The 10734-nt window shown below is 42.8% G+C and overlaps 2 protein-coding genes across 3 annotated transcripts in view; one reads left to right on the forward strand and one right to left on the reverse strand.

Annotated features, from left to right (window-relative positions):
- uchl3 (ubiquitin carboxyl-terminal esterase L3 (ubiquitin thiolesterase)) overlaps positions 1-1296 on the reverse strand; it is a 66459-nt gene extending 65163 nt beyond the window's left edge. Inside the window, exons 1-2 of one of the 2 annotated variants that reach the window (XM_078545966.1) lie at positions 1168-1296; positions 935-1033 (exon numbers count right to left, since the gene is read on the reverse strand). In XM_078545966.1, coding sequence (XP_078402092.1) covers positions 935-988 — 54 coding nt within the window. In that variant the 5' untranslated portion in view covers positions 989-1033; positions 1168-1296. Of the gene's footprint in view, positions 1-934; positions 1034-1156 lie in introns of both variants that reach the window. The other variant, XM_078545968.1, reaches the window with a different exon arrangement.
- A 313-nt stretch (positions 1297-1609) lies between these two features.
- Positions 1610-10475, forward strand: commd6 (COMM domain containing 6). Its single transcript, XM_078545969.1, has 7 exons — positions 1610-1761; positions 2304-2362; positions 3039-3104; positions 3223-3299; positions 6091-6259; positions 6929-7081; positions 9879-10475. Exons 1-7 carry the CDS (start codon positions 1626-1628, stop codon positions 9927-9929), a joined length of 711 nt encoding a protein of 236 aa, XP_078402095.1. The 5' UTR covers positions 1610-1625; the 3' UTR covers positions 9930-10475.
- The last annotated feature ends 259 nt before the right edge of the window (positions 10476-10734 follow it).

The following is a 10734-nucleotide window of genomic DNA, read 5'->3' on the forward strand; positions in this document are numbered from 1 at the left end:
TTCCCCACAAGGACAACGCCCTACATAAGACCATAAGGCGTAGGAGCAGAAGTAGGCCATTCGGCCTATCGAGTCTGCTCTGCCATTCAACGAGATCATGGCTGATCTGATAATCCTCAACTCCACTTTCCTACCTTTTCCCCATAACTCTTGATTCCCTTACTGATTAAAAATCTGTCTATATCCACCTTGAATTATATTTAACAACCCAGGCTCTCCAGCCCTCTGCGGTAAAGAATTCCATAGATTCACTACTTTGAGAAGAAGAAATTCCTCCTCATCTGTTTTAAATGGGTGACCCCTTGCTCTGAGATTATGCCCTCTGGTCTTAGAGTCTACCACAAGGGAAAACAACCTCTCAGCATCTACCTTGTCAAGCCCCTTAAGAATCTTATATGTTCCAATAAGGTCACCTCTCATTCTTCTAAACTCCAATGAGTACAGGCCCAACTTACTCAACCTCTCCTTATTAAGAAAACCCCTCCAACCCCAGGATCAACCGAGTAAACCTTCTCTAGACGGCCTCCAGTGCCAGTATATCTTTCCTTAGATAAGGGGGATCAAAATCTGATTTCTGACTAAATATTGTAAGTGGCTTAAACTGAATGGTAAACGTCCCATCCCATGGAGTTAAGGCAGAGATTTGCTGAGTGGGCAGCACTACCACACCAAGCAGCACTGTTACTGCAGCAAATCAGAAGCCAAAGGAGGCTGTCGGCATTTTTCACTAGGGTGAAGTTTTCCAATGGGAAGAAATGGCAGCTGTCGAGAAGAAAGTCCGACTCAAATCCTGGGCTATGTGGACATTGCTGCAATGCAAGCTAAGCCATCAAAAAGCTGTTTGTAATTTCGCTGACGCCCATTTTGCTAGTTATTGGAAATCAACAACCATCCCACCATTATACACTGAAGATGAAAAAAAAAACACATTTACAAAACGTCTCCAGTGGAAGAGCTCCAGAACCGATTGCCAGCAGTCGAACAGCATCACTGTCTCCCTCTGCAGCCTCTGTTAACTCACCTGGTTCATTACCTGGAAAACAAAATCAAAGCAACAATAGATCATTCAGCATTGCAGAGCAGTGGCCCACGCAATTCACAGCACTTATTTCAAAAGGTGCAACAGCTTCGACTGCCCAGCTCTTTTTTTAAAAACAAAATGCATACATCAGGATTGGCCTCCAGTGGTAACCAGCGCTGACAGTCCATTGCTCTCTCCAGTTTGATAAAAAAAAGCCTTTACTCTGCTTCTGTCTCTCCTCTTCCAGCAAACCACGCTTCCGCCCAGAGAGGGGTGGGGAGGGGAAAAAAAATCGACCTTTTCGAAGACAGTCCTTGCAACTTGGAAGGAGGTGGGGGAGAAAATAAATGTCTAGCAGGAGGTGAAACACAGGACACCAGCTTAGCAATGCTCAATACAGCAATTTGGCAACGCTGTATCAGAAGGAGGAATAAGACACAAACGGCATGTTTTTCCTCATTAAAAGGAAAATCTGGGACTTGATATAAAACGTGCAATTCCCTCACAAGTGATGATGGTATATGCGGTCAGAGGGCAGGGTTGAAAAGGGAGCAGCCAATCACTGGGAGCAGCCGGCCCCCCGGGGGAAATCCCACGTCGACCAATGGAACGTTGCAACTTTCATTTGGAACGCGGATACATTGAGGGGGCGGGGCCTCGGCCTGGCAGGGCGGAAGCGCTGTTGCTGTCGCTGTCGGACATGGCAGGAGCCCCGGTCTATCTAGGTGCAGGGTGGGCTGGTGAGTGTAGACCGTGCAGTTTAAGCTCCGCACAGCTATGCGTGCGGTACGGTGCAGTGCAGAGGATGTGTCTTGACTTGATTCTTAGTGACCACGATGATCTGCGACCCGGTTACTCCCGTTTCTAAAGCGAGAGTAAACTCGAAACGAAGTCCTTTTTGTGTTGAAAACAAACAAAAAGTGCTGGAGAAAACTCAGCAGGTCTGACAGCATCTGTGGAGAGAGAGAGAGGTAACGTTTCGAGTCCTTAGGACTCTTCTACCAAGACTCGAAATGTAATCTCTGTCTCTCTTTCCACAGATGCTATCAGACCTGCTGAGTTCTTCCAGCATTTTTTTTGTTTTGGTTTCAGGTTTCCAGCATTTTCCTGCAGTATTTTGCCTCCTTTTTGTGTTTTGTTGCCTGTGCGTTATTGCTTCGATGATGCCAGGATTGGTCCAGTAGAGGTTTATGTCAGACAATGGATCCACAGCTGTTAATGTCGGGTCCTTTATGTTTTGCGGGGGTGCAATGCTCAAGACGTTTTATAATTTTTCTTACAGGTTTTGACAGCACTGTCGAAAGCATTAGCAAACTACCCAAGGATTTGTTTGCAGAGGTGGTAAGTGAATTTGAGAGTTAAAATGACAACTTGCTGCCGTGATGAGGTGCTAAGAGGTTTGATGTAAGGGCGCAATGCCTTGTGAAACCATTTTTACTTTGCAGAGGGACGATACGGATGTTGATAGCTTAGTTAAATCTACCTGCATCAACAAAAACTGTCTGGTGACTTTCAGGATGTCGTCTTAGTACACGAGCTTGCCCATAGTTTCCCTACTGAATGTATAATTGCCCTATTAGTTATGGAAATGAAATCTCTTCCACTGGAATCTTGCACACGTATGAAAACAAAGTGCGGAGTTAAGTTTTTGTGTCATGTGCTAAAGGTGGAAAAAAACATTCATTCCACAACAGTGGCGGCCTTCAACTCATTTTAATCCACTTTTTTTTGCTGAAAACATTAAGAGGTTGCAGACCTAACAACTGAACAGAATTACAATTTTATATATAAAAATACAGCCACTGAAGAAACTTAAACAAATGAACAAATTAGATTCAAATTGTAGGAAGAAAAATTTGTTTAAATTTTTAAATCAATAAAGTAATTAAGGTTTGTTTTATTTTTGATCAATTGACTATAATCAGTGCAGCACGGATAACAACAATTTTGTATTTCTGTGTAAGTTTGTGTATCCTTGTGTTATTTTATGTGTATATGTTTGTCAAATTCACAACAGTGCCAGCAGATCATGTTACACCTACAATGCAAAAGCCCTGGTGTGAATACGTTTGAATTGGCTGAAGTAAGTTGATGAATTCATGAAATTTAATTTAAATGCCAGCTCACTGCCTTCACTTGCTTTATGTTTTTTTGTCCCTTCTCAAACATCTTTATTGTTTTGTTTAAACCTTGTGCAACAGAGACTTCAAACTGCTGGCGTTGAACTGGATTTAGAAGCTACAAAGGAGCTGGTCCATGTTATCTCTTTGTTTTTCAGGTAGCAAGCGATTTAAATATGTCTGAAGTTTCAAAAATCCTGTGTGTGATTTTGATATAATGTGAATTTTGAAATTAATCTTTGTCATGTTTGAATATTTGGATTATAAACTTTTATAATGACACCATTTCAAACTAGTGAACAATGCATCTTACCTATCGATGATCCAAAGCTGCTACTACGATTCTGGGAAAAAGGGTTAGCAACTGGAACAGCTGGTTTAAGTATTCAAAAAGTAAAATTCAACTTAATTTGCAATGGGTGTAATTGTAATTTGCCTCTCTGGCTGGTGATTAACTTTAATGCACCACAGCTTCCAGATCAAACCAGGGTTTGTCTAATTAATTTTGTTCTGCTCTAGCTTTTTTGAGCAAGCAAATTAATTTTCTGGACTTTACTCCCTCAGGAAGTAGCAGTAAACAAATGTTTTTTTTCTGACCAATCTAAGCTTAGCAGAAACATGGGAACACCATGGGTCCCCTCCAAGCCACACATCATCCTTGACTTGGAACCATATTGCCGTTCCTTCGCTGTCACTGGGTCAAAATCCTGGAATGCCCTCCCTAACAGCACTGTGGGTGTTCCTACACCACATGGACTGCAGCAGTTCTAGAAGGCAGCTCACTGCCAGTTTCTCAAGGGCAATTAGGGATGGGCAATAAGTGCTGGCCTAGCCAGCAGCACCCACGTCCCATGAAATAATAAAAAAAGCTGCAGTTTTTTTTTAAAACTGATTTTCTCCAGCTAGTTATAACTGTCGAAAATGTAACATTGCAGCTTGTCACTTTATTTTTTAGAATTGATTTTTCTTTGCAAGTTATTTTGCTCTGTTGCTGAGGATTATTTTACCACCGAAACCAATTGAGTGAATGTAACCTGCCCAACAGTCCCAATTATTATTGCCCAGGTAGTAATTATGTGGATTAGAAGCAGATGTTTTGATCTTTCATTTAGTTTTCAATAATATTGTCATTCAGTACTGTCATTTTTTTTAATATTTGTTCATGGGATGTGGTGGGGGTGGGGTCACTGCATTTATTGTCCATCCCTAATTACCCTTGTGAAGGAGCCACCATCTTAAAGTCAACTGTGTGGCTTGCTAGGCCATGTCAGAGGACAGTTAGGAGTCAACCAGATTGCTGTGGCTCTGGAATCGCATGTAGGCCAGACCAGGTAAGGATGGCAGATTTTCTTCACTAAAGGACGTTACTGAACCAGATGGGTTTTTTTAATTTTGGTTTTGAAGATGTGAAAGTAAAAATGATGTTATGCCCAATAATTATTTGATTGGAAATGTCAAACATGAAATTTAATAATAAAAGTTAAGTGGAGACAAAATAAGTTGTGTAATTGATTCAGATTGTGGAAAAGGCCCACTGTTTTTATTTTAAAGGCATTTTATCAGACAAGTTGACTTCCGCGGCTCTAAGTGCAACTGCCACAGAAGTGATGTGAGTTACTGAAGTGTGGCTGCCTGGACACAGTTGTTGCAAAGTATCTGTTCTATGAGCCTGCACTTAACAGGTGGAACTGGATTGATGCAGTATGGTTAAAATACAAGACACTGGGTGAACTTTTTAACCATCTCCCCAGTTGGTAGAACAGCAGCAGGAGTGCAGTTAGAATGGAGCAGCATCCCTCCCGCTGAGTGCCCTCATCCTAATTCCATCATTTGTCCAGTTGTTGACCAAGGTGCCCTGTTGCCTGTGTTGCATCATTTATGGCTTAGACTTTCGGCAACTTTGTGGCCAAAAAATTTTAAAACCTAAAATATGCACAAATGAGCCTAACAAGGCGCACTGCGGGATGCCTCACTCTAACGAAATCCAGCCCAAGTCTCTTGTTCTTTTGAGCAAAGATTCGGTGCAAGGAATGTAACAAAATTGCTAGCTCCATTGGGGAAATGTGGAGTGTGCAACTAAGCTATGTAGACTAGAAAGTCCCAGTTGTAAACGTTGACTTGAACAACAGAATCCATCCCAGTGAGCTGGCCAGAATAAAGCTGTAATGGTGGATCAGTTTACCACCCATAAAATGGATCCAGCCCACAACCTGTTTCGATCCATTCTGCTTGCTTGCAACCTCACTATTGGCTCCTTCCCCCCGCCCCTGCCTTACTGCAATTCTAGATGTCTCCTGCTTCCATGCAACTGCATGTTGTCCTCTCTCATTTCCCTTCCCAACACCAGCTGTGGTCCCAGTTCCAGCTCCTCCCTGCTACTGTGGAATAGTGTGGCTGGGAATTTCCATCCAAGATGCACAGCAGCAAGAGGCATCGACCAGCAGTTAGAAGGTGATTCTTCAATGTGGGAATATCCTACAAAAAGTGATTTATATTGTACTGTTTTGCCTCTTTTGTATAAGTATTTACAGCACAGAAACACAACAGATCCATGCCGGGTTCATGCTCCACACAAACCTCCTCTTACCCCCGCTCCCCCCTTACCTAACCCCATTAATATATGCTTCTGTTCCCCTTCCCACCCCCATGTGCTTATCTAGCTTCTCCTTGAATACTCCTATATTAATGAGCTCAACTACTTCCAGTGGTAGCAAGCTCCATATTCTAACCCCGCTCTGGGTAAAGATGTTACTCTTGAATTCCCTTTTGCATTTATTAGTGACTATCTTATCAAGCTAGGGAGGAGCGCTGTTCAACTTTTAACACGTCTGTGTTAAAAGTTGATCAAGCTAGTGACCGTTGTCTGTTTGATTTTTTTTTAACAATGCCAAATGAGCACAGAAGGAAAGCATGCAGCACCTGCCAACTTTCCTGCTTCTCTCTCGGCAGGTCAGCTGCACAGAGTAACATGTCAGCTGAAGAATTTGTTGTGAAGCTAGCAGACAGCAGCAGTAAGTGGTCCAAGCACGCACTTCAAGTTATTCGTCATGTGTGGACTGAACAGGGCAAACTAATTGTGACACCGGGAGATGCCAAGCACATGCTCACCGTGGGACAGGTGAGATGGCCCAATGTGTGCAGGCTTTTTGAAGCTTCAATGTGAGTAGGTATTTTTGGATAAACCTGCATTCTGTTGTCTTGTTCTTTGACCTGTTCTTGTTACTTTAAAGGCGTATCGTACTGTGCTTTGGCTTTTGCATTTCGTACAAAGTTTAGGGCAGACGCCTCTGTTATACCCAGAAGGAGAGAGCAAGGCAATGCCATTGCTATTTGGGGGACAACATCAAAATTACTTCTAAATCTCTCGAGGAAAAGAAACAATTGGCTTTATATAGAACTTTTCACAACCTCCCGGATATCTCAAAGTGCTTTACAGCCAAGACAGTACTTTTTGAAGTGTAGCTGACTTCTTCCGATTCTGATAAAAGACCCATCGAACTGAAATGTTAACTACCTCCCTTTCTCCAAGGAGAACATCATCTGTTGTTCCTACAGTTACTCTTGTGTCTGGCTGATTTAAAATACTGTAGAGGTGCATGAGAAGGTTACTGAGAGTAGGAGGCTCAACTGAGCGACCAAATTCCTTCTATGGATTAGTCATTTAATATGAGGAGACCAAGCCTAAACCGCATTTTATCAAGATGTCCGATACATACAAGACGCCTTGGTGTTTGCAAAAGCTATTTATAAAAACGTAATGCTTCCTGTTTTTCCTCTTCCCTCCAAGCTGGTGGACTTACAGTGGAAGCTGGGAATGGCAGTCAGTTCTGACAGCTGCAGATCTCTAAACCACCCTTATGTAACCATGATGCTGAAAGTAGCTGACCCCACAGGAGAAATAATCAGCAGATCGTTCGAAATGACCATCCCTCAGTTTCAGGTCAGTAACCCAACTATTTTTTTTCTAAGGAAAATTGCACTAAGGCGCTCTGTTTTGCCTTATGAAAGTGGGTTCCAATTTGTTGCAAGGAAATAATCTCTCGTAAACCTGTTCTCAATATTTGACCCCAAGATGAGCTTCTGACCACACATCCACGTCTTCACTAAGATCGCCTATTCTCACCCCCATAACCCCACTCCTGCCTCAGCTAACCTGATGCTGAAACCCTCATGCATGCCTTTGTTACCTCCTAGACTTGACTATTCCAACGCACTTCTACATAGTCTCCCACGTTCTACTCTCCATAAACTTGAGGTCATCCAAAGCTGATACCTGTGTTCTTGTTCACACCAAGTCCCATTTACCCCTCTGCTCAATGGTTCCTATTGGCTTCTGAATAAGCAGCGCTTTGATTTTAAAGTTATCATCCTTGTTTACAAATCCCTCCATGGTTTTGCCCCTCCCTATCTCTGTAATCTCCACCAGCCCCACCACCCTCCCAGATATCTGCGCTCATCTAATTCTGGCCTTTTTTGAGTGTCTCTCTTTTAATTGCTTCACCTTTGGTGGCCGTGCCTTCAGCTACCTAGGCCCTAAGCTCTGGAATTTCCTCCCTAAATCTCTACCTCTCATTTCTGCCCTTGACACGCCTTAAAACCTACATCTAACCTAGCAGCTTTTGGTCATCTAACCTAGTATCTCTTTACATTGCTCAAATTAGATTTTGCTTTGTAATGCTCATGGGAAGCACCTTGGGATGTTTTATGTTAAAGGCCCTACATAAATACAAGTTGCTGTTGTTGTAAACTTTAATAAAAGGAGGCAGAAGATGAAGGAATAATGGTGGAGGTACTCCTAGAGTCCTCTGCATGTCTTTACTGTTTTAGTGAGCTGAAAAAAGGAGCTGAGTCACTGTTGAAGGAGACAAAAGTCTTACACATTTTGTTCCTCAATGTCCAGCTCTTTTTAATTAATTATTCATTCACAGGATCTGGACATCGCTGGCTAGGTCAGTACTTATTGCCCACCACTAATTGCCTTTGAGAAGATGCTGGTGATCTGTCTGTGGTTTACTCTTAGGCCTCTTCACAGGGCAGTTATGTCTGAACGACATTGATGTGGACATGGGATCACATGTAGGCCAGACAGGGTCAGGATGGCAGATTTCCTTCCCTAAAGAGCATAGGTGAGCCAGATGGGTTTTTAAAAGCCACCAGCTTCAAGGTCACTATTACTGATACTATCTTCTAATTCCAGATTTTTGGCATTTGAACTCTTGTCTAATGGGGTTATTAGTTCAGGCCTCTGGATTACTATTTCCGTGGCATAACCACAATGCTGCTGCTCCCATTTATAAGCCTCCAAACAAAGAAGAACAAGCTAAGTGAGTGGAGAAACCTAGGAGGTTTTACCCAGAGTCAAGATTTTTTTCAAGGTCTAACAGTATGCATTGACAAAATGGTGGAGTAAGAAGAAGGTTTAATGGGAAACATTAATGGGAGATAAGAACATGAGAAAGGAATAGCTGATATTGTTGGATTAAGGGGAAGAGGGTAGCATTGTGGTAATGTCACTGGACTAGTAATCCAGAGGCCCAAGCTAATGCTCTGGGGACATGGGTTCAAATCCTACCATGGTAGTTTTTTAAAAAATTAATTCACGGGATTTGGGTGCTGTTGGCTAGGCCAGCATTTATTGTCCATCTCTATTTGCTCTTGAGAAGGTGGTGGTGAGCCACCACCTTGAACCGCTGCAGTCCATGTGGTGTAGGTACACCCACAGTGCTGTTGATAGTGAGGGATTCAGCGGTAATGCCATTGACTGTCAAGGGGCCATGGTTAGGTTCTATCTTGTTGGAGATGGTCATTGCCTGGCACTTGTGTGGCGCGAATGTTACTTGCCACTTGTCAGCCCAAGCCTGGATATTGTCCAGGTCTTGCTGCATTTGGTCATGGACTGCTTCGGTATCGGAGGAGCCGCGGATGGTGCTGAACATTGTGTAATCATCAGCGAACATCCCCACTTCTGACCTTATGATGGAGGGAAGGTCATTGATGAAGCAGCTGAAGATGGTTGTGACTAGGACACTGCCCTGAGGAACTCCTGCAGTGATGTCCTGGAACTGAGATGACTGACCTCCAACAACCACAACCATCTTCCTTTGTGCTAGGTGTGACTCCAACCAGCGGAGAGTGTTCCCCCTGATACCCATTGACTCCAGTTTTGCTAGAACTCCTTGATGCCATACTTGGTCAAACACTGCCTTGAAGTCAAGGGCAGTCACTTGCTGGAACTTAAATTCAAAAAAATATAAAGTTTGTCTCAATTCAGTGACAGCTGCCATTGCTGTAAAAACTTATCTGGTTCACTAATATCCTTTTGGGGAAGGAAATCTGCTGTCATTACCTGGCCTTGCCCTATATGTGACTCCAGACCCAGAGCAATGTGGTTGACTTTTTAACTGCTCTCAAAGGCAATTAAGGGTGGGTAACACACGCAGGCCTTACCAGTGGCACCCACGTCCCATGGAAGAATAAGGAAAGTAGGAGGAGGCTTGTGTAGAGCATAAATAACATTGATGAGTTAAGCCAAATGTGCTGTAAATTTTCTAAAGTTTTTCAATATTAGACAAGGGGGGGTGGGGAATATCTTCTTGAATGACAAGACACTGCAGCAAATTGACCCCAGCAACATGTCTCAATTATAACCAGACCAACTGACCTTGTTGAACAAGAAACTTTACTGGATCCTGTGTAGAATTGTCCTCCAGATAAATTTTATTTCTGTCTTTTTACAGAATTTTTTGAAGCAGTTCCGGGAAGTGGCCACTGTCCTTGAAATGGTGTGACGCCTGTGTGTAACCTGAACCCCCTCAACAGGCCTTGTTTCTACTTCCATTCCACAGAGGAGGAGGAGGAAGAGGTAGTTCCATAAGAGAAGAGGAAGCACCCACACTCAGTTTTGATCTACGTACTTGGATTACATACCTATTATTTTCCAATTGTTGGATATTAATAAATGCACTCATTTTTATTATAAAATGAAGATGCTCTGGGAGGAGCGGGAAGCATTACCGTGTGTTGCCTGAAAAAAAAATTGTGGCATCCTCATTTGCAACTTGGATGACGATTGGGGAGTGGGAGGTTATATAAAAACAATGCTGCAACCTATATTCGAGCAGGTCAGTAAAATGGGTTGAAGTAAGTGCATTTGTAGAAATGTTAAAGGAGGGGCAGTGGTTTGTGCAGTGCCTTCAAAGCCTAGTTTTACCTCCGACATGTATTTGAATCTGTCTCGTCTTGGATTGACGTCTCAATGTGCCAGCTGCCAGTGTCTTATGAAATGAGTCTGGATGAGCTCTGGTCCATACAATAAAAATCTTTGCTAATTGGCACCCCATATTGTCAGTTCTATTCGAGGATCAGTCACAAGGGTGACTGATTTGGCAACATCATATTCTGAAATTAAGTAAATTGGCAGTAAGGAGAAGCTTTATTTCTGCAACTAATTGGGCCATATGTGTCATAAACTGTTAAGGTTTTTGAGATTGAAAAGGAAGACTTACATTTATATAGCGCCTTTCAAGACCACCGCATGTCCCAAAGTGCTCCACGGATACCAAACTACCTTTGGAGTGTAGTCACTGTTGTAAT

This window comes from Cetorhinus maximus, chromosome 7 (genome assembly GCF_964194155.1).
Source record: "Cetorhinus maximus chromosome 7, sCetMax3.hap1.1, whole genome shotgun sequence".
In the NCBI taxonomy this organism is placed as follows: Eukaryota; Metazoa; Chordata; class Chondrichthyes; order Lamniformes; family Cetorhinidae; genus Cetorhinus; species Cetorhinus maximus.

What these genes read in the sequence shown, in the direction of transcription:
- commd6 (XM_078545969.1), top strand. Translation starts at nt 1,626, where the DNA reads ATGGAACGTTGCAACTTTCATTTGGAACGCGGATACATTGAGGGGGCG. An exon ending in GTTATCTCTTTGTTTTTCAG is followed by an intron (nt 3,300 to 6,090) that starts GTAGCAAGCGAT and finishes CTCTCTCGGCAG; the next exon opens with GTCAGCTGCACAGAGTAACA. An exon ending in TGACCATCCCTCAGTTTCAG is followed by an intron (nt 7,082 to 9,878) that starts GTCAGTAACCCA and finishes GTCTTTTTACAG; the next exon opens with AATTTTTTGAAGCAGTTCCG.